This window comes from Procambarus clarkii, chromosome 10 (assembly GCF_040958095.1).
Source record: "Procambarus clarkii isolate CNS0578487 chromosome 10, FALCON_Pclarkii_2.0, whole genome shotgun sequence".
Taxonomy (NCBI): domain Eukaryota; kingdom Metazoa; phylum Arthropoda; class Malacostraca; order Decapoda; family Cambaridae; genus Procambarus; species Procambarus clarkii.
The window spans coordinates 9,774,669-9,798,454 of NC_091159.1; the positions used below are offsets into that span (position 1 = coordinate 9,774,669).

Below are 23,786 nucleotides of genomic sequence, written 5' to 3' on the forward strand. Positions count from 1 at the left end.
GGTATTTTTGAAGGCTCCTTTACGTGCACCATGGGGAATTGGATGACGGGTAATGTGAGACGTGTTGTGCATTGCTTTGGCTAGTTGATCTACTAGTTCATTATGGAGAATACCACAATGGCTGGGACCCATTGGATAGAGGTATCATAACCGTTCAATCGATGTTCATGAAGAAGTTGAAGACATGGATAAACAAACTCCTTGCACGTTGTTGAAGAGTACGTAATTGCTTGAATCACACTCATGGAGTCACTGCAGATTGTATATGTCCCGACTGGAGGACAGACCAGAGGCAGACGAGCAGGGTCCGGAGGAGGAGCAGGAGACAACCGAGGGTCCAGGACAGCAGGAGGAGGGGCAGAAACCGGGGAGCGCACCTCAGCAAGGGCAGCAACTGAGAGGGAAGCGGGGGCCAAAGAAACCTCCATAACAGGAACAGGGAGCTCGACCACCGAAATGGGAGGGGATGGAGCGATAGTCAGAGGTGGGGGACGAGAAAGAAAGCAAAGCCTTCTTACCCGCCGGGGAAGAGGAAGGAGATGAGCCAAGTTTTCGCTTCTGACTCAAAGAGACAGGTGTTCCAGCAATAACGTACTGGGCAACAGACTCAAGCGTCTCAACAGGAGAAGAACGAGAGCGAACAACACGATGATCGATGGGAGAATGGACATCAGCCCGCACAGACAGGCGGCGTAGATAGCTAAGAGACGAAGAAGGATGGGAAGGAGGATCTGAGGGAGATGAGAAAGAAGACACAGGAGACATGACAGACTGGGTAGAAAGAAGGGGAACCCCCAGACAGAGAACCAGGAGGGGAACCCTTCGGGACAAAACGTAAAGAAACAAGGGGAGGAGGCGGTGGGTGTGTCTGGGTCTAAGGCCTGGAAACGGTTGTGAGATTGAGGAAGGACAAGGAGAGGAAGAGCCCAACACGCAAGTATAAGAGACATAAGAGACACCAGCATAAAGGGAAAGACGGCGAACTTGGCACCTTGCCTCAGGAAAAGACAAACGTTGCCGGTTCTTCAAGTTGAGGACAGCTGCCTCAAGCTTGTAATGTATACACGCACGGAAGAAGGTAGGGTGGGCCTCAGCAGAATTAAGGCAGCGAGCCTGGGAAGAAGTGCACTCTGACTTAGTGACCTTTGTCCCCACACAAGGGACGTGGGTCACGTGCTTTATCGCGTGGAGCACCTAAATTATTGGGATTGTCTCTAAGCCCTCCAAATGTACTCACTAGAAAAAAGACGAGAGATATCAAATAATATACACCTAGAAGATATTGGAGGGCCAAGTACCAAATCTACACAGTAAAATAACAACGTACTGGAGTGAACGATATGGAAGAAAATGCAGAATAGAACCAGTGAAGAGCAGGGGTGCCATAGGCACAATCAGAGAACACTGTATAAACATCAGAGGTCCACGGTTGTTCAACACCCTCCCAGCAAGCATCAGAAATATTGCCGGAACAACCGTGGACATCTTCAAGAGGAAACTAGATTTATTCCTCCAAGGAGTGCCGGACCAACCGGGCTGTGGTGGGTATGTGGGCCTGCGGGCCGCTCCAAGCAACAGCCTATTGGACCAAACTCTCACAAGTCAAGCCTGGCCTTGGGCCGGGCTTGGGGAGTAGAAGAACTCCCAGAACCCCAGCAACCAGGTATCAACCAGTACTGGAGCATCGGAGGGCACCATGCCCAAACTTCCAGAACTTATTACAGTGCCGAAGAGAGGGAATGTACTCCTGAACGGAGCTTCTGGTACCAGCAAGAATGACAGAGGGCGGAAGGGTCCTACCATCAAAGGTAATTTTTACAATCCGAAGGGGCTGACGGCGACGACCATGAGGGGAACGAGTAAACGTGTCCACATGGAGGACAGAATGGCCCTGGGCTTCAAGGATATGCTTGACATCTTCGTGGCAGTCCTTTAGATTCCTAACACTGGTCGCAACATGGTGAGGGAGGAGAACAATGCCAACACTGGCATTTAACCGAGCGTTCTTGGAGAACGCCAATGTAGAATAAGGCGGCCAAGCGGATAGCTGCATCCTGAGAAGGAGCAGCAACAACACGTGAACCGAGACGGGTGGGGTTGAAAGTAACAAAGGCATACACGGAATCAACAAGGTGCCTATGGAGGGAAAAATCATCAGGAGTAGAATCTAAATGATGGAGGTAAAAGACCCAGTACTTAGTCAACGTAGCAGGACCAAACAAGGCGTGGTATGAAATAGCATGGGAAGGGATCGTGTGAGTGTAGCGGAGACAGCGTTGAGAACCCCCAGAGAAAGGGGAGTTAAAAGGCGCAGTAGAGACTTCACAGTCTCCGTGGTGTAGTCGTAAGATACTCGCCTGGCGTTCCGCGAGCGCTATGTCATGGGTTCGTATCCTGGCCGGGGAGGATTTACTGGGCGCAATTCCTTAACTGTAGCCTCTGTTTAACGCAACAGTAAAATGTGTACTTGGATGAAAAAACGATTCTTCGCGGCAGGGAATCGTATTCCAGGGACCATAGGATTAAGGACTTGCCCGAAACGCTACGCGTACTAGTGGCTGTACAAGAATGTAACAACTCTTGTATATATCATCATCAAAAAAAAAAAAAAAAAAAAAAAAAAAAGTTACAATGAGAGACGGAGCCGGGCCAGGGGACGAGGTGGTCACCGCTGGGGGCTTAGGGCTCAATGCAACCACAGAGGAGGGAGGGGGAGCTGAGGGGAGTAGTCAGGAGAGTCAGAGGAGGAGCTAGATCTGGGCCCAATGTAGCAGGGGCTACAGAGTTCGATCTTCCAACACAGTCCGACTTGGGGGCCTGGTCGCCCACCCCACGAGCCCAAGAAGTCATAAGAGGAACAGGAGTCATCGGCATGAAAACGAGAGGGAAGACTCATTCACGAATCTGCCCCCACACCCACCATGGAGCTACAATTAGAGGATAGGATACCCAACAAGAGACATGTTGCCGGTCTTGCTGGAGCCTCCCAGGGGTGCATCGTAAGTATACTCCCCACAAATGCCACCTTAAGAACCGTCAGTTCGTCGAGATCAGGTTCAGTGACGAAAGTAGGATTGACAATAAAAGCGTCCCCTCACTAGAGACGTTGGGTACCACAATTCTATGGGTGAGAGTATGCCTCCTCAAACACGAGGGCATCAAAACAGAAGTAGTCCAAAAGAATAATCAAGACTGGCAAAAGGTCGGCGGGAAATGACAATTAGAAAGAAGAGGGGGGGGGGGGGAGAAAAATGAAACACAAGGAAAAGAAAAAAAAAAGAGATCCGGCACAATTGGAGAAGACAGCAGCAGGAGCACAAGGCCCCAAAAGGACAGTGGATTGACCCATGGAACATCACACTCTGGTAGCCGCCCACCATGACCCCCTCACGACGACAACGGGCCAGATAGGGAGAGGTTTTTTATAAAGAAGTTTATGGGTGAAAAGTTATTTCCTATGATCAAAATTTTATTCTACCTTTTATGATTAGTTTAGCACGATTCCAATCAGTTAAGCAACTTTGTATTTTAATAGGCCTTGGTGTATGGTAACACACTTCAATCTAATGTATATATTTTGCCAAATATTTCAATTTGTGTACATAAAACAAAGTATATCTAGCATATAATCAGTTATCAATATTGATATTTATTGTATGTGTGTGTATAATATTAATATATATATATATATATATATATATATATATATATATATATATATATATATATATGTATATATATATATATATATATATATATATATATATATATATATATATATATATATATATATATATATATATATATGTATGGGTGTTACGATAATCTCCTTCAAGAGAGATTTGGCCTGCTCTTTCCTATCGTCATGTTATTTCAGTACATCTACAACATCTAGATACTACAAGCAAGTGTAGTACGTATTGAGTAAAATACGTTTCTGCCAAGCGCATACGTATCAGACACTCGCTCTCCACCTTCTTTGATCACCAAACCACCACTTCCAGCCAGCACGCTTCTGATTGGTGAATCGACATCTGCACCTCTGCACTTCAGCGCCATCTACATAGCCGATGACTGAGCACGCACAAGCCATTGGATTTAGAATATCCTGTGCTCTCAAAACTGATATACGCTCTGTTTATTAGTGGATGTTCTCAGCCAGCACTTTATTCTCAGCACCTGTTAATTCATTTCTTGTCTTTATTCATTGTAGAGTAACATCACCACTGTTTTATTTTATGTTATTTTTTGACTTTATAATCTTGTTTGTTTGCACTGTACATAGCCAAGGGATTGTCTTTGTTTATAATTTATTTTCAAGTTAAAGTTTCATTGTTCATACTATTTGTTTTGCGTGTTTTCCCTTACTTTACCACAGAAGGCAACAGCCAAGCAGTCAACTTTTTTTTGTAAATGTGATTGGCATTGACACCAGCCATTAGGAGGACTGCCGAACACCTACACTTCTTTTTTCCATCACTAAATTATATATATATATATATTATATATACTGTATATATTATATATTATATATATATATAATATATATATATATATATATATATATATATATATATATATATATATATAATTTTTTTTTGTACATACATACCTATGTACACATTTTTAAAAGATTATAAAAATATAATTTAGTTGTAAAAAATATGTATTCATTTATTGTTCTACATAGGCTATGCTTGAGATAAACAGAATATAAATACCTGGCCAACTTGTTACTCATGAACAATTATTAGGGATTCAAACTCTACCACTGAACACATTCAACCATACATTAACCTTAAATCGAACACTGTGTATAAAATTGGCATACATTTGTCCAGTCCATAAAATGACATATGTTCTCATCACTGAAGTTTACATCCAGCACATTAGTCACCCCTCACTTCGTAGTTCTTACCACTGTATAAAGTAAAATACTGCTACGTGCATACACTAACAAAGGGCACGTACTACAGTACAGCATTGGCATACGGCAAAGCTACTACAGTATTTATCATAAAGTTTAATACTATTAAGTTCTTATTTCTTTTGCATTATATTTATATCCATTAATGCCAATGAAAACATTGTAATTCCACTAAGGTTTCCTCTCATTTGAATACTGTACTTCTTTTAAACTACCCGTCCTTGTCATATAGCATTCTAAGAACATAAAATTGTCTGCACAACACTCATCCTCAGGGAATCAACCTGCCTTTTGCTGTTACAGTATATTAATGTTCCAAACTCTAAATTTCCCTTTTAACACACACTCCGCATTCTCAACACACAACGACCTCTTCACCAAAAAGTGTTCAAACATTCTTGCAAACATTTCATAGTACTTAGTGCTAAAATCCTCACACAATTGAACATTAAGCACAAAACTACATGAATATGATACACACAATTATGTCACCTCTTACAAATTGAAGAATATTAAGAATTTTTAGATACACTCCATATTTTCAACAGGGATTTATGAGGGTTGAAATATATCCCAGATATAGCATTCCCAGTCTATGGCCTGTTGGATATTAAATGTCAATATATTTACCCAGATGTTTATGTATTTAACATCACTATTAAAAGGTACACGTGTGGGAAACAAGATTTTAAAATTTCCTTGTGTACAGGTAATTCAACTCGTCCTCAATGAACATGCACTCATTGAAGGCCTTCAACTTGTCCTCATTGAAGACCTTCGAGCCTGGCCTCACGCCGGGCTCGGGGAGTAGAACAACTCCCAGAACCCTCTCCAGGTACACACAAAACTTAATTAGCAAAAATAAGCACTGGCAATTAAATGCATAAAACATTTTAAATTCAAGCCATACAAACTAGACCACATTGTGAGAACAGTAAGTGGAAAAATTGGGAACCCCCACTGTTGAATAAGCAATTTAACCAATGAACATTAACTGCATTTACAGCATACAGTATCTTAAATGTTAAAAGGTACTTATAAACCTACACAAATTTCCAAGCCAATATAAAGTCAATTATGAATAATGAACAGTTAAGTGTAGTATCCTAGTAGAAAATTGGAATTGGAACACAATGTGGCCAATACATGAATAAACAAATGAATCTCAATGCCTTTCTTATTTTACCAAAGTCAGTCATCACAAAAATACACACAGTACTGTATTGGTAATAAAATTGATCATACATAATTGAGATAACGGCAGTAACAAAGGTTTCGTTGAATTACAGTACTGGTACATTTAAAAATATATATATAAGCAGAGTAAATAAATTACAATTACAATACTCAATGTTATGTATAATGCTGTTAATGAAAAACATGCCAAAGAACAGTAAAGTACCATACTGACTGTGAGTATGCAGATTCAACTGCAATTACAGTATAGCACTGCCTCTCACCTCAAGACACTTCATACATCCAAAACGACACAAACAGCAGTATTTAAACACGGCACAAGAAGAAAATGTACAAGATCAAAAGATTTATAACAAGACAGGTACAAGTGGTAAGAGACACTGAGCTAAGAGAAAAAGTCAAGTCTAAATATTTAAGATGCAGGAGGGAATACAAAAAATGATAGCAACTCTTTCTAGGTTAGAGGTTTGGAGCCTGACAGCTGAGTGGACAGTGCTTCGGATTCATAGTCCTGAGGTTCCGGGTTCGATTCCCGATGGAGGCGGAAACAAATGGGCAGAGTTTCTTTCGCCCTGATGTACCTATTTGCCTAGCAGTAAATAGGTACCTGGGAGTTAGACAACTGCACACATGCAATTAGTTCTATTATGGGCACCCCCAGGCTACTTCCTGAGGGTTTGTAACAAAAAGAAGGCCCTGGTCAAGGACCGGGCCATGGGGACGCTAAGCTCCGAAATCATCTCAAGATAACCTCAAGATAGAGAGAACAAAATAAGGGGGCATAGGGGAGAGTTGGCACAATAGACGATCCAGATAAATATAAGGAAATACTTGATTGCATTGGGCAGTTAACTAGTGGAATAAGCTTGAAACAGAGGTGGTGGAAGCAACCATCTTTTACAGTTTCTAGAGCAAGTATGACAGTACTGGAAAGTTGAAGTATATATGCACAGAGTATCATACCTACTTGGAAACATTCGAAAGCTGAATAATGCTCTTGTAGACACAACTAGGTAAGCATATTTACTCCTTTTCAAACACACACACCTAAGTAACCCTTCTCCTCCTCCACACACACACACCTAAGTAACCCTTCTCCTCCTCCACACACACACACACCTAAGTAACCCTTCTCCTTCTCCACACACACACCTAAGTAACCCTTCTCCTCCACACACACACACCTAAGTAACCCTTCTCCTCCTCCACACACACACACACACATACCTAAGTAACCCTTCTCCTTCTCCACACACACACCTAAGTAACCCTTCTCCTCCTCCACACACACACACCTAAGTAACCCTTCTCCTCCTCCACACACACACACCTAAGGAACCCTTCTCCTCCTCCCCACACACACACACACACACACACACACACACACACACACACACACACACACACACACACATTCGGTTAGCATACCGAAAGGGAAACTATGAGGGGATAAGAAAATTCCTAACAGATATAGCATGGGAAACAGAGCTCAGGGGAAAGACGGCCCAAGATATGATGGATTACATCACGCAGAAGTGCAAGGACGCAGCAAACAAGTTTGTCCCAGTCCAAAAGGAAAACAGAGAAATGAAGATGAGAAACCCATGGTTTAATCAAAGATGTAGGCTAGCTAAGCAGCAAAGTAAAAGGGCATGGAGAAACTATAGGAATAACAGGACACTGGAGAGCAGAGAAAGATACCAGAATGCCAGGAATGAATATGTCAGGATGAGAAGAGAGGCAGAAAGACAATACGAAAATGACATCGCAAGCAAGGCAAAGACTCAGCCTAAATTGTTGCATAGCCACATTAGGAGAAAAACAACAGTAAAGGAACAGGTTATGAGATTAAGGATAGGGGCGGAAGGATTCACTACAAATGACAAGGAAGTGTGTGAGGAATTGAATAAGAAATTCCAGGAGGTCTTCACCTTAGAACAAGGAGAAATTCCAGAGGTAAGTGAGGGAATAGCTAACCAGGAACCACTGGAAGAGTTTGAGATTACCAGTGGGGAAGTAAGGAAGTGTTTACTAGAGTTGGACGTGACGAAGGCTATAGGCCCAGATGGAATCTCCCCTTGGGTTCTAAAGGAAGGAGCAAGAGAACTGAGCCTACCACTCTCCATAGTGTATAACAAATCACTGGCAACAGGGGAACTGCCAGATACTTGGAAAGCAGCTAACGTAGTCCCGATATACAAGAAAGGGGATAGACAGGAGGCACTGAACTACAGGCCAGTGTCCCTAACCTGCATACCATGCAAGCTGATGGAGAAGATTGTGCGAAAAAAACTAGTGGAGCATCTGGAGCGAAGGAACTTTGTAACACAGCATCAACATGGGTTCAGGGATGGCAGGTCCTGCCTCACAGGGTTACTTGAATTCTACGACCAGGCAACAAAAATAAGGCAAGAAAGAGAAGGGTGGGCAGACTGCATATTTTTGGATTGTCAGAAAGCCTTTGATACAGTGCCACACAAGAGGCTAGTGCGAAAGTTGGAGATGCAGGCTGGAGTGAGAGGGAAGGTACTCCGGTGGATAGAGGAATACCTAAGCAACAGGAGACAACGAGTCTGTGTGAGGGGTGAGGTCTCAGATTGGCGAGACGTCACAAGTGGAGTCCCGCAGGGGTCAGTCCTTGGACCTATACTGTTTCTGGTATATGTAAATGATCTCCCAGAGGGTATAGATTCGTTCCTCTCAATGTTTGCCGACGATGCAAAAATTATGAGGAGGATTGAAACAGAGGATGATAGTAGGAGGCTACAAGATGACCTGGATAGACTGAGTGAATGGTCCAACAAATGGCTGTTGAAGTTCAACCCGAGTAAATGCAAAGTAATGAAACTAGGCAGTGGAAACAGGAGGCCAGGCACAGGATACAGAATAGGAGATGAAGTACTTAATGAAACAGACAGAGAGAAAGATCTAGGAGTTGATATCACACCAAACCTGTCTCCTGAAGCCCACATAAAGAGAATAACGTCTGCGGCATATGCGAGGCTGGCTAACATCAGAACGGCGTTCAGGAACCTGTGTAAGGAATCATTCAGAATCTTGTACACCACATATGTAAGACCAATCCTGGAGTATGCGGCCCCAGCATGGAGCCCGTACCTTGTCAAGCACAAGACGAAGCTGGAAAAAGTCCAAAGGTATGCTACTAGACTAGTCCCAGAACTAAGAGGCATGAGTTATGAGGAAAGGCTGCGGGAAATGCACCTCACGACACTGGAAGACAGAAGAGTAAGGGGGGACATGATCACAACCTACAAAATCCTCAAGGGAATCGACCGGGTAAACAAGGACGAACTTTTCAACACTGGTGGGACGCGAACAAGGGGACACAGGTGGAAGCTGAGTACCCAAATGAGCCACAGAGACGTTAGAAAGAACTTTTTCAGTGTCAGAGTAGTTAGCAAATGGAATGCATTAGGAAGTGATGTGGTGGAGGCTGACTCCATTCACAGTTTCAAATGTAGATATGATAGAGCCCAATAGGCTCAGGAATCTGTACACCAGTTGATTGACGGTTGAGAGGCGGGACCAAAGAGCCAGAGCTCAACCCCCGCAAGCACAATTAGGTAAGCACAATTAGGTAAGCACACACACACACACCTAAGTAACCCTTCTCCTTCTCCACACACACACACCTAAGTAACCCTTCTCCTTCTCCACACACACACACCTAAGTAACCCTTCTCCTCCTCCACACACATACATCACCATGCTCAAAATACAGTACGTCAGTGAGTACATCATAACATACTGAGTGAAAAATACAGAAAGAAATGCAGAATAGAATGAGCAGAGGTGCCATAGGCACAATCAGAGGGCTTTGTATGAGCATCAGAGTTCCACAGCTGTTCAGTACTCTCACAGCAAGCATTAGAAATATTACCGAACAAAGGTAAACTTTAAAAAAAAAACAATTAGATAGGTTCCTGCTGTTGATGTGGGCTGGTCCAAGGAACAGCCTGTTGGATCATTTTATCACAAGTGAAGCCTGACCCCAGGCGGACTTGGGGAGAACTCTTGGAACCCTTTCCAGGTATGCTCTCTAGGTAAAATCACATTCTCATTAACAGCAACATACATCTTTTGTCAAGCCAGCCTAGATCTGCTATGTAAAAAAATTATTTCTTTCAACATGCTATTCTTCCCATAAGTTCCATAACAAAATACTACAAGATTAGTTCTACACAATGCCCCCATAGGAAAAAAAAATAATATATATATATATATATATATAAAAGGACTCCAATTGTATTTTCTATGGGATGTCTTGTTAACCATAAACTATTCTTTCAAGCAAAAAAAGTAATATAGATAGAAAATTCTTGCATACATAAAGGTGGCTAAACTGGAGCCTCCAATGTCATCATACATAGTACAGTTCAGCATTAAACATCCAAACAATTTAGATTATATTGGAAAAGTAAACACTTTACTACTTTAACAAAACTACAAGGTGCAGTTATAGTATGAAACCAAAAGTCCTTAAAAAGCTGCTCTTTTACGTGATACACATGTGACATATTTAGGTCGAAGATTAGTCTTGCAGAGGTGAATGTCGATCCCTGACCAGTCTAGCTCGTTCATGGGCCATGGATACACGTATGTTTTCCTGCTGGTGATATTTGCACAGCTTCAACAGGGAAAACATAGATAGACCAACCCAACATACCCAAGAGGTCCAGGCTCCAAACTGAGGAAGATACAGGAAAATTGATTTGCAAAATTTGGTTAATACTAAAGGTAATTCATAATGAAGCTGCAGAAAACCAGAATTGGTAATAGCAGTAATAAAAACTTATCAAATCTATAATAAAATTACAACAGTAATTTCTCTTTGGAGCAATATAACTGCAACCCGTTCTCGCAAATTCGTAAAGTCAATATTGACTTATTAACTACGTGCATAGGTGATATACTAAACATAATAGATACCCCTAAAAAGATTCATAGAAAACACCGACCTTACCTAACCTTGTTAGTATCTTAAGATAAGCATCTTATTGCTTCGTAATTACAATTATTACTTAACCTATACCTATTATAGGTTAGGTAATAATTGTAATTACGAAGCAATAAGATGCTTATCTTAAGATACTAACAAGGTTAGGTAAGGTCGGTGTTTTCTATGAATCTTTTTAAGGGTATCTATTATGTTAAGTATGTCACCTATGCACATATTTAATAAGTCAATATTGACTTATTACATTTGCGAGAACGGGTTGATAACTTATAGGAAACCATGCAATAATCTGAAAACTTGCTGTGACAACTTATATTCTGTATAGACTCCTAAAATGCTATTGCAGGGTACAATGTTTAGAATTCTTACAAACTATAAAAATGTATATTGCACTTGATGCAAAATAGAGAGTAAAATAGAAAGTTGTATGAATTGGGGTCTTTAGCATAACTTTATGAATATGAGTTACCAAATCAGTAAAGATGCAGAAGACCTCAAACATTTGCTACATGCCCTCGATGCCACAGCCTCTGGCACATCAACATTATGTATTCATTTACCAGAGTGAGGTATTTACAGTTAATTGTTTTAAAGACACTACCTTTATGACTGGCAATGGGTATAAAAAGACACCATTCTTGGATCTGTTGTTTTCTTGGAAAAGAAAAACTGTCTTGTTAGAAGGTGATCTCAGATGTAAATGAGAAAATGATATCAGCTTTGGCAGAGTTTTGGTGTTGATGAAATCCAAATGTATGAAACATGAAATTATTAATTATCCTTAAGGAGACATTACAATCTGAATCTCCCATGAACTTGAGATTCACAATCTTAAAATTGAACACTATTGCTGGCCAACCTCATGCTATCATCTAAATAAGGGTATGTTCAAAGAAAATGTATGAATGGATACCAGGGATGGCAACACAGTCTCCCAGCATAAGATGCATTATAATGCAACATCTTGTACAGTATGGATGTATAAAAAAGTAAGTGTGCTGAACAAGGCAAAGTCATCGTCATACTGCATGCAGCTCAACCCATCCTGGTGCACTAAATTTTAGCATTCAAAAATAAAATTGTACAAGCTTAAATTTGTATTATCTGAACTTACAGAGCAAGAACCAACTTTTATACAGTTACAATGAATATTTGCAAACAGTATTATATGATCTGGCTCTTAAGACCCAGATTTCCAGCTTGAATATAATATATCCAACCTTTCTTACAATGCATTAGTGTAAAAAAAAAAATTATAGTTCATACATGTAATTTCCTTGAATATTCTCAACACATCCCTGGTATCTGGGTATGCATTTAGACATTTTGAGCTGCTATGCTTATTTGTTTGAAAGAGTGCTTTAGGCTGGGCACCTGATGGCCTATATAAGTTGCTATTTAAAGTTTCAGTCGACATGAAAAGGTGTTTTCTGGATACTGACAGACACCCAACTTTAATTAATACAAAAATATCTATATCTATATCTATATATATATATATATATATATATATATATATATATATATATATATATATATATATATATATATATATATCTATATATATATATATATATATATATATATATATATATATATATATATATATATATATATATATATATATATATATAAATAACAAAACACACATCCATCATGTGAAAATCATTAGGTATTCCTATTAGGGATACCTAATAATTATGAGCAAAGGAAGGTTGAAAGCTATCGGTTTAATTCTTGAACATCTCACAACACATAAGGCAACCAATTTGAGTCAAATCAAATATACTGTGTAAAATAATACAGCTCCAAGAATGGACTAGAGAATGGGAGATGATGGAAGGTGGCTAGGAGGTAGTAGGCAACTTTATCATGTAGAACACAATCAATTGTAAATCAGTGTAAATGTCAGTACATTATATGCACTTAAATTCCCACTGATTCTAGTCTGAGAACAATCATTAAAAGCCCAAAATATTTTGCAATATGTATTATTTTCTATGTACAGTATGCAAATATCTCAATTACATACCTGAGCAGTTCCAAACTGGGTGTAGAACATTCCTGTGTCTATATCATCATCTTTGTCAATATCATTACTTGTGGCATCTTCACACCTGAAACACAAACCATATTGATACCTATTATATTGTATTCATTTTTTTGTTGGCATAACCAATAGAAATGTATCAAATTAATTACATCTGTAAAAATTTCTAAATGGATTTACAGTATTTGTTCAGTACTGTATAGCCATAAGGTTTCAATAATATACCCACATAGCCAGGAAGTAAAATTTGGAAATAATTAGGCAAGCATCATTTTGCTGGGAATACAGATAACGCATTAAACAATTCCTGGACAATGTGCTTGCCTGTGCTTAGCAACTACAGACCTTCCCCTGGCTGCAACCCACAACAATTGCCTAACACCCAACTTCCTATTTTACAACTAGGTCAACAGAGACCAAGTGAAAGGAAACATGCCCAACCATTTTTATCCCACTTGAGGATTGCACCTGGGTCCCTCGATTGCAAACCGATTATGTAGACCACTGTACAACTGGACCCATGTGTAGATACTGTATGATGTAGATATTGTAGAACAAAATGCAATTACCGTAATAGTTTGACATTTTTGGGACAAAGTGGGGCCTGTTCCATTTTGGCTACCTAACTGATGCACCCTCTTTGACCTGTTACTCAATTAAACATTAAAATTGTATATCAATGAAGTATTAACATGCTTCAAGCAAGAGGGAAACTAGAAACTCATAATAAAAACAATGAATTCATGCCACTTTTTCAACCTTTACATTTATTGAGGGGCATATTTACACTTTAATATAATTTCCTAGTTTTACATCTATTTTACTCCATGTACATACAGCACTTACAGTAATGAGAAAACTAATTTTATGCACAACTATCTATACTTCACTGTAGATATGCTTCTAGAAGAAGTGTAACATATGTTTCCAGAATTATTGATGAGATTTTTGAAGTTACAAGGTATAAAAATATTCTACATCCATTATGAATGCTGTAATGAACTTAAAATTTAAAGATACATATAGACTTAATGGGTAGAATAAAAACGAACAACATAGAACACGAGGAAACGCATTAAAATAAATAACAGAAACCAGTGCCATTTAAGAAGACAACAGGAAAACACAAAACATAACTTACGCCTCAAAACGTAGCATGATAGCATTGCACCAGGTCTGGTAGCCAATAGTGATGATGAGTGCACCTGTCAGGGCTGCAATCGACATCACGAGGCTTACCACAACATCAAGGAATGCACTCAGGAATGTGCTGAAAGGAAAAAATTATTTTAAGAATTATAACCTAATATTGCATTCATAATACACAATTAAATGTAAGTTCAACTGCAGTATTTAATAACTGCCAATAAATCAACCCATCCCATATTCTACCATGAGAAGTGCACCTAATGTTTATACAGTACATCTAAGGTCAAAGGTGGAAACATTAAAATTAGAAATGGGTTTATCACTTCAGAGCAATTAAGACAGTACCATGTCACTTATTATTTTTTTTAAACTAGAAAAAATAAAAAAAATTTTAAAACTAGTCTTATTTCAATACAAACAATTCCATAAAATACTGAAAATAGCAATGCCCTCCTTTATACCTCAGTATTGTACCACTAATCCAAGTTCTTCAAGCAACACCACATGTTAAATTGTATGGAATATCAAGTAAGTCTGTATTCTTGAATTACTAAAAGTGCTAGTCACCCCTTGCTTAGTACCTCCACATGACAATTTCCTTACCTTACTTAGAATGAATTAAGGCCAATTAAAACTAGAAATACCCAATTGAGGAGGATATTCCTTGATCCCTCATACAATGTATATACAGTACCAAAATACAAACAATACCTTTTTATTTCTCTGTATGGGTTGGTTACCCATTGTCAAGGACAGTATGCATGCTAGACTTATCAAGGTCTGCCTAAGCCAACAACTTACCTATCGCTGAATGCCACCCACAACAGTCGCCAAGCTCCTGGGCACCTATTTATTGACCTGCCTCTGCCCTGTGCGGGAACTGAACCTGAATCCTTTCATGTGTAAACTGTGTTGATCACTGCTCTAATGGGCCCCTTGAAATAAGGATGGGGTTAAATTTAAAGGGGAAGGGGGATTTGGTGCATGGGAATGGGTTAATGTGGGAAAGTTTAGGTTGGGCATACAGTGAAGGTTGAAGGGTTGGAAATGGAGGACGAGGGCATTGGGGTGGAAATAGAGGATGAGGGGTTGGGGTGGAAATGGAGGATGAGGTTGGGATGGGAATGGATTGATTGTGGATTGTAGGGTAGAAGTGGTTGAGTTGATATGATGATGGGTAGGTAGTACAGTTGTGTTGTGTCACAGCTTGACTGTGATAAAACACTCACCCCCATCAAGTTTAAAAAGAGAGTATATTGTATTTTTTTCAAACAAAAACTTCCACTATTCTGCACTGCCCAATATTGAAAAATAAATATTGTTGTTTCAATTCAATACAATGAAGCTCTCAAGACACAGAATCACAAATTACAAAATCTGGCTTTGACTGTATGTGAAAAGTACCTTTCTAACCCAGTCTATTTAATTGCTCTTTAAGGCAATATCCTATAAAACCCATGATTAATTACAGTACTGTATACAATATACAGTATGTCTATAACCTCACTTCTAGAGTACATTCTATATGTTTTGAGATAGACCAAGTATAAAATTTAGATAAAAATTTATATTTATCATTTAAAAAAGGAACAAAAACAAACAAAATTACACACACACCAAGTTACTGTACATCTTACCTCTCTGTTCCACGGAAAATCTGTACTATAAACCTGTAGGTTTGGATGAGGGCAATTAGGAGCGAGACAGAGGCCCAGGTGAGATTATAATCGCAAAAGCCTTGTGATGCCCAAGACACCACAAACTGGCCATCTGTCTCACGCCATGTACCATTGCTGAACAGCAAGCAGTGGCCCCTGTAATGTAAATGTGCATATAAGGATAAGATGTCTGAGAAATATGGTTAGGTTATGGTAAGTAACATCTGGAACTGTAATATAACTAATATCTATGAAGGTATCTATAGCTCCAATGCCTTACGTCCTCCCAGGAGTTCCCAATTAGGAGTGGGGACAGCAGAAGTTTCTCAAGAAGATTTTATCATCATACAAACCCCTAAGGGGCCGTATTACGTGATATTAAATGTTTAATGTCAACCAATCTTTTTTTACTAGTTGTATATAAAAAGGGCTGCAACTGTTCTATGTTTCAGTATCGTACCCTAAATAGAAAGCGAGGGATTTTTTTTTTCAACGAATTTTGCACATTTTCAATAATTTACTACAACCACAAGTTTCAAATGAAATCCTTTTTATGACACTCATCTATCACATTAGCATATAATAAAGGATTTGTATGAGGTGGATTATCCAAAATATGTTTAGTTTTACTAATACAAGTAGTCAAAGTTCCCCCAAAATATATGCCAATTTTTCATGTTCAGAAATATTTATAAAATTAATAAATGAACTTAGGAATAAAATGTTTTATAGAGATTGCAGAGACGTGAGCACTATATATAGGGTGTAAATTTTATGTAAACTGAAAAAAAAATGAGTGTCAATTTTATGTTACTTGACAATAAATGAAGTCAAAGATTCTGCCACTCATGGTTGATACCTGGTTGATACCTGGTTGATGGGGTTCTGGGAGTTCTTCTACTCCCCAAGCCCGGCCCGAGGCCAGGCTTGACTTGTGAGAGTTTGGTCCACCAGGCTGTTGCTTGGAGCGGCCCGCAGGCCCACATACCCACCACAGCCCGGTTGGTCCGGCACTCCTTGGAGGAATAAATCTAGTTTCCTCTTGAAAATGTCCACGGTTGTTCCGGCAATATTTCTTATGCTTGCTGGGAGGACGTTGAACAACCGCGGACCTCTGATGTTTATACAGTGTTCTCTGATTGTGCCTATGGCACCTCTGCTCTTCACTGGTTCTATTCTACATTTTCTTCCATATCGTTCACTCCAGTACGTTGTTATTTTACTGTGTAGATTTGGTACTTGGCCCTCCAGTATCTTCCAGGTGTATATTATTTGGTATCTCTCTCGTCTTCTTTCTAGTGAGTACATTTGGAGGGCTTTCAGACGATCCCAGTAATTTAGGTGCTTTATTGCGTCTATGCGTGCCGTATATGTTCTCTGTATTCCCTCTATTTCAGCAATCTCTCCTGCTCTGAAGGGGGAAGTGAGTACTGAGCAGTACTCAAGACGGGACAACACAAGTGACTTGAAGAGTACAACCATTGTGATGGGATCCCTGGATTTGAAAGTTCTCGTAATCCATCCTATCATTTTACTGGCTGTCGCAATATTTGCTTGGTTATGCTCCTTAAACGTTAGGTCGTCAGACATTATTATTCCCAAATCCTTTACATGCTGTTTTCCTACTATGGGTACATTTGATTGTGTTTTGTACTCTGTATTATGTTTAAGGTCCTCATTTTTACAACCATGGTTATGGTTGGCATCAACGAATTTCCTCCAACATTTGCACCCTTACAGATAGGCTTACGTTCTGTAAGGTATATAAGTTTCATGCAAATTGCTCGATATAAAATATGACAACAAAAAATCGAGGAAAAAAAATCTAAAATTTTTATATTTTTTTTTGCATAAAACTAAATATTAAAACACTTTATTATATGCTATTGTGATAGCTTAGTGTCATAGACATGATTTCACTTGACACTTGAGTTTGATGTTAATTTTTGACCATTTTGGAAAATTTTTGACCCATACAGGTACATTCAATACTGTATTTTTTTCTCCCTTCCTATTTAGGCTACGATGCTGAGACTTGGAGCAGTTGAACCCAATTTCATATACAACTTGTCAAAAAACTTTGATTAAAATCGAACCAGTTTTCATTTATTGCATTTTTACGTAATACTATTTCAAGCCCTCTACCCATTCTTTCTGTTCTATATTTTTCCACTCTTTTCTTTTGAGTTACTGTCACCTGCCACCACCACATGACCCCTTATTTCACCTTGGTACTATACACCCTTCTCATGAAACAATTCTCAGATATTTTACTGATGCCCATACTGCCTAACAGTCCAGATCTGGTTAGGTTACAGCAATTATTGTAAACAATTTTAGTTTGATGTAATAAACAGACCTACCAGTTGGCAGTATATGTTTTCTTGCAGTGTTCCCTCAGTTAGTTCATTTATTATGAACTTACACAACCACTCATCCTGTGGGCAGTAGTGGAAATGGTTACAGAGGCACATAATGGGCTCAAGGACTGTACCCCACAATTCATTTGGCTAAGCAAGTTACAATTTCAATGAGCTAGTTACAAAATTCAATGCACATCATCACATCAACAATGGGCTCGAGACCAACCACAAGTACAGTTTCTAAATTAAGCAACTGACATATGTGGAGAGCTAGTGCTCCTTACTCTGCTCTCATCTCTATATTATGCACTAATCTATCCCTATCTTAATTATGGTATCTGTGCATGGGGTTCAACCACTGCAAACCACCTCAAGTCCATCATCACCCAGCAAAAATCTGCTATTAGAATAATAACAAATTTTACTTTCAGACAACACACAGCCCCCTTGTTTAACTCCCTTAACATGCTAAACATAATCTCACTCCACAAATTTTCTTGTGTCAATTACATTTACAAAACCCTGTTCTTAAATGCAAATCCTACTCTGAAACTCTCTCTGGACAGATGTAATAGGACCCATTATCACCACACCAGAAATAAATATCTCTTTGATATCCCCAGAGTCAAACTTAATCTGTGTAAACACTCTATGCAAATAAAGGGACCCAGTCTATGAACTCACTCCCTAATGAATTGAAAAGCTGTCCAACTTTTGCGTCATTCAAAAACAAAACTAAAAAAATACCTAATCTCATCTGCATAGTTTTTTTACCATGTTGCTTTAAAATTGCACTGTATCTATTGCTACCCAATCTCCCAATCTTTATGTACCCAATCCGAACATCTTTACCATTGTGATCATTGCTGCCTTCTTTTATGTGCTATCAATCTGCTGTACGGTGTCTGTTAATCTTGTTTAAATTACCAATCAAGTTGTCAATGTAATCAAACAGAGCTTTAATATACCAATGTGCTTTAATATACTTACTATTCCCTCTCATCTCATTTTTTTCTTGCAATGTATCTGTTATCATTTTATTAATTCTGCTAGAATTTACCTACTTAAAATTATCTGTTAGATTAAGGACGTGCCCGAAACGCTGCGCGTACTGGTGGCTTTACAAGATTGTAAATACCATGCTATGTATTCTCTCTAACCCAATGTACCTTCTTGTATATAAATAAATAAATAATAAATAAATAAAGGTTGTATCAGTGTTGAGAGGCCCAGACACACACACACACCTCTGAGGTCCCGAGTGCCTCACTCACTTGAAGTCACTGAGGTGGAAGAAGATGGGGATGATGATACAGAGCGCCAACAGCAGCGTCAGGATGTATGTCGTCACCTGGGATAATACCAGCACGTTGTTCAGCCCCATCTTCATCTGGCCTTATTTCAGCAGAGTCCCATGGCAGTCCTCCGTCACTCTCGGGGGCGCGGGGGTGTTTACCACGGGAGAGGGGGGGGGGAAAGGCGTCGTTTTGTACACGAGACCATTTTCCGTTTTACACGAGCTCGTTTTCCGTTTGTTAAAACCGTATATATATATAGTTATTTATTTATTTATTTATTTATTCATTTACAAGAAGGTACATTGGGTTTATGAGAGTACATAGCATGGTTCATTTACATTCTTGTAAAGCTACTAGTACGCATAGCGTTCCGGGCAGAGAATTATATTGTATTGTTAACCCATTGCTATGCTAATGGGTTGGGTAGGTTAGTTTGGGTTTAGGTAGGTTAGGTTGGGTTGAGCTAGATTAGGATAAGTAGGTTTTCAATTACTGGTCTGATTTGATCTCAATTAGTTTTAAGATTCAGTCTAAGTGTTGTTCCCACATCTTACCTGACACGCTGTGCGTATTAGTGGCTTTTGGTATAGTATATACTAACTCTATCTAGAAATCAAACATTCTGTTTGTAACTCATTTTGAATGACAATTTGAGCTGCCCGAAACTCTATGCATGTTAGTGGCTTAAGTGGTTTTACAAGAATGTAAAAACATCAATGCTATGTAAACTGCTCTCATAAAATCAATGTGCTTTATTGTATATAAATAAATAAATAACAAATAAATTGTATGTATGTTTACCTGAATAAACATTATCATTATCATTAAACATTTAAAAAAATTGAACTATAATTATCAAAATCCGCTGGCGAATCGTCTTTTCATTATTATTATTAACAAGCTTAGGTATACACAGCAATGTGTTGCTACCCTATTCTATATGAAAGATTACAGTGTAGATAAAAACAAAAAAAAACTAGCTATAAGTTCAGCTAATATTCTTGTGTACAATGTGACTTGTATCCGGATGTGGGGCCGCGTTCACACACCCACGCGATAAGCAGACTCACTTGCCCGAGCTTGGACTCTCATCCCATTCTAAGGATTATTTTGATTTTCTTTTTTCTTTAAGTAAATACAATGTCGTAATTTGAGTTTAATCGTACGCTTTCAATTTTCATAAGGTTCACATTTTTACAACCTCTTGTAAAAATATTACTATTACTTTTAGTTTAGTTCATTTATTATGCACCCCATACCCATCTTGTGGGCGGTAGTGGAAAGGGTTACAGAGGCACATAATGGGCTCAGGGACTGAACCCCACAATTCATTTAGCTAAGCAAGTTACAATCTTGATGAGCTAGTTACAAAATTCGATATAAGTCGTCACATCAACAATGGGTTCGAGATCGACCTCAAGTACAGGTTCTAAATTAAGCAACTGACATGTGGAGAGCTAGTGTCACAATTTATATGTTTGTCCTGCACACCGCCCCCCATTCAGTGGGCAGCGGTGGATAGGTTACAATCACTCAGTTACTACCTACAGTTAGCAAACTGGGGATATTTGGCTAAAATTTCTGGTAGCAGAAATGAATGAAATATTTACACATCGTTGGAACATTGGTTATAGAATTGTCTCTAAATTCACGTATCTTTTCGCACTCCACCACATAGTGACGGAGGGTGTGCGAATAATTTTGTTGACACAGTTTACATTTGGTCAGGTCTACATCAGCAGATAATGAGAATTCCCAGAGATACTTGTAACCGAGTCTAAGCCGAGCAGTAGTAACATCTTGAAGTCTGCTGATTTTATTGGATGATCCATAGATGTGTGGCTCCTCTTGCATGATAGTATGACGATAGATGGAATTACTGCTGTCAATTTCACTTTGCCTCAGATCTACAAGATCTTGTTGAAGTTCTCGGTGTACTGCTGCTCTCAGATTGCTCATTGACAATCCAAGGTTACACTCAACGGAAATGGACTCTGTTACCATCCTTAATAATTTTGTTGTATTTGTGTACAACAAATATACAAATATACAACAAAATACAAATTTTGTGTATTTGTGTTATTTACTATTACTCAATTAGAGCTTTGTAAGCACATCATACACTCAAGAATATTCCAAGATATCCTAGCTGTGAATTATGGATATTAGGTGAACTAATAGTTAGTTTTGATCAATAATTATTCATACTGAATAATGTAGCAGCACATTATTGTGTACCAGCTCGTTAATAAAACAAAAAAACTTACCCCGAAAAATGATGTTCATCCACAGGAAACTTTTCTGAACTTTGAGAAGCATACACGGCAACTTAATTTTATTAACTCGAATGATTTTAAGATATGGATATCACAAATTATTAATCCTCATAAGAAGAGAAAACTTCAAACACTGATCTGAATATATGTTTCGAATTATATATAACTCACAATGGGATTTTTGATTATCTCAAACAGTCAACCAAACAAGGACTAGGCATATATTGCGGTCTCTTTCTTTTTGGACTTTAAAATTAACTCTTAATTGTGTCCACATGTAGTTAAATTTAACAAAAAACTATGGGACAAATATAAGGATAAATTGAAGAACCTTAATTTTCAATAATGACCCAGGAAGTACCGCACGTCTATGGGTCATCCAATAATGTTAGCAGACTTCTAGATGTTACCACTGTTAGGCTTAGGCTCAGCTACAAGTACCTCTGGGAATTTGTAACATCTGCTGATGTAGATTTGACTAAATGTAAACTCTGTCAGCAGAACTATTCGCATACTTTGCGTCATTATATAATGGAATGTGAAAAAATCGCGGAATTTAGAGATAAAACCATCAATGGTGTCCAAGAAATGTGTAAGTACTGTGGTGTTTGTGTGTTACTGAGGAAGTCTTGGTTGTAGGATTGATGTAAAGTCATGACTTGGTTACTGACTTTAATACTTAAAATGATTACATGACTATTAGCTACCAAGCTTGGCGGGCGTCCTGTACGCTCTCTTGTTTACCTTCTCTCTGGCGTCTCAGCCGCCGCACATAGAAAACGGATGGTACCATTTTCTGTGAACATGACATCCCTCCTTTTTTTTTTTTTTTTTGAGATATATACAAGAGTTGTTACATTCTTGTACAGCCACTAGTACGCGTAGCGTTTCGGGCAGGTCCCTGGAATACGATCCCCTGCCGCGAAGAATCGTTTTTTCATCCAAGTACACATTTTACTGTTGCGTTAAACAGAGGCTACAGTTAAGGAATTGCGCCCAGTAAATCCTCCCCGGCCAGGATACGAACCCATGACATAACCCATAATATATATATATATATTAATCTATATATTTATGAAATATATATATATATATTAATATATATATATATATATATATATATATATATATATATATATATATATGTATATATATATATATATATATATATATATATATATATATATATATATATATATATATATATATATTAATCTATATATTAAAATATAAAAAAAAATTCAACACATATTGTAACAAACTAGGCTGGTTGTAAGAATTATCCAGAGTGGTTTATCGACAAAAGAGAATGGGAAGCTGAGCCCGCATGGTGACCTGACCCCCAGGGGAATTCGCGGTGGAAATAACCGACGCTTTGTTCATAGCTGCGTATAATGAATCATCCTATAGTATTCAGTAATTTAGAGAAAATTAGCCTTTATTCATTTTGCATTAAAATTGTATTGTATAATAGTACTGGATACAATATCAAGAGTATTCTAATTATTGAGTTTAAGTCACCATCAGTGACGTCACGAATCAGATCTAACTTGTAAGGCGGAGTGACCGGCGGTCATAGGTCAGCAGGGTTGACATGTCTAATATTTCTCAAAGTTCAATTAACCATTTTGGGGATCGGGAACAGCTCTGCTGTAGATGTTTGTGTAATTTAATTTCAGTAAAATAATTCAACCAGTCTGGATCAATTAAGTACAACAGAGTTTAATTGTTATAACTTAAACCTGGCTAGTAACTTGGTAAAACTTTGACTAGGCAGAAGGATACAATGTTCTGTCTGGGGTAGACGAGACAAGGGAGAGATCAGTGTGGAAACGGGAGCAGCTGGGAGAGGTCAAACATCTTACCTCTCCCCAAGACCAGCCCAACATC

At 38.6% G+C, this 23,786-nt stretch overlaps 1 protein-coding gene across 16 annotated transcripts; it reads right to left on the reverse strand.

Annotated features, from left to right (window-relative positions):
* Nucleotides 1-4,648: 4,648 nt before the first annotated feature.
* LOC123747177 (transmembrane protein 179) lies at nt 4,649-19,782 on the reverse strand. 16 transcript variants are annotated; one of them, XM_069321579.1, is made up of 8 exons: nt 19,597-19,782; nt 15,939-16,115; nt 14,294-14,422; nt 13,135-13,219; nt 9,813-10,832; nt 7,385-7,454; nt 7,277-7,308; nt 4,649-7,243 (listed from the first exon to the last, which is right to left on the reverse strand). In XM_069321579.1, the coding sequence occupies exons 1-5, from the start codon at nt 19,710-19,712 to the stop codon at nt 10,677-10,679; spliced, it is 663 nt and encodes a 220-aa protein (XP_069177680.1). In that variant the 5' UTR covers nt 19,713-19,782; the 3' UTR covers nt 4,649-7,243; nt 7,277-7,308; nt 7,385-7,454; nt 9,813-10,676. The 16 variants fall into 16 exon arrangements, with proteins under 16 accessions (XP_069177680.1, XP_069177681.1, XP_069177676.1 ...); XM_069321580.1 differs by having other exon boundaries at nt 4,649-7,206; nt 7,275-7,308; XM_069321575.1 differs by having other exon boundaries at nt 4,649-7,206; nt 7,275-7,308; nt 9,778-10,832.
* Nucleotides 19,783-23,786: the final 4,004 nt, after the last annotated feature.

Bases quoted from the DNA above. Each gene is read 5' to 3' on its own strand.
- LOC123747177 (XM_069321576.1), bottom strand. From the start codon at position 19,712: ATGAAGATGGGGCTGAACAACGTGCTGGTATTATCCCAGGTGACGACA. The intron at 14,423-15,938 runs GTAAGATGTACA...TTTTCCTTTCAG, and splicing joins ATTTTCCGTGGAACAGAGAG to CACATTCCTGAGTGCATTCC. The intron at 10,833-13,134 runs GTATGTAATTGA...TATCTTCCTCAG, and splicing joins CCCAGTTTGGAACTGCTCAG to TTTGGAGCCTGGACCTCTTG.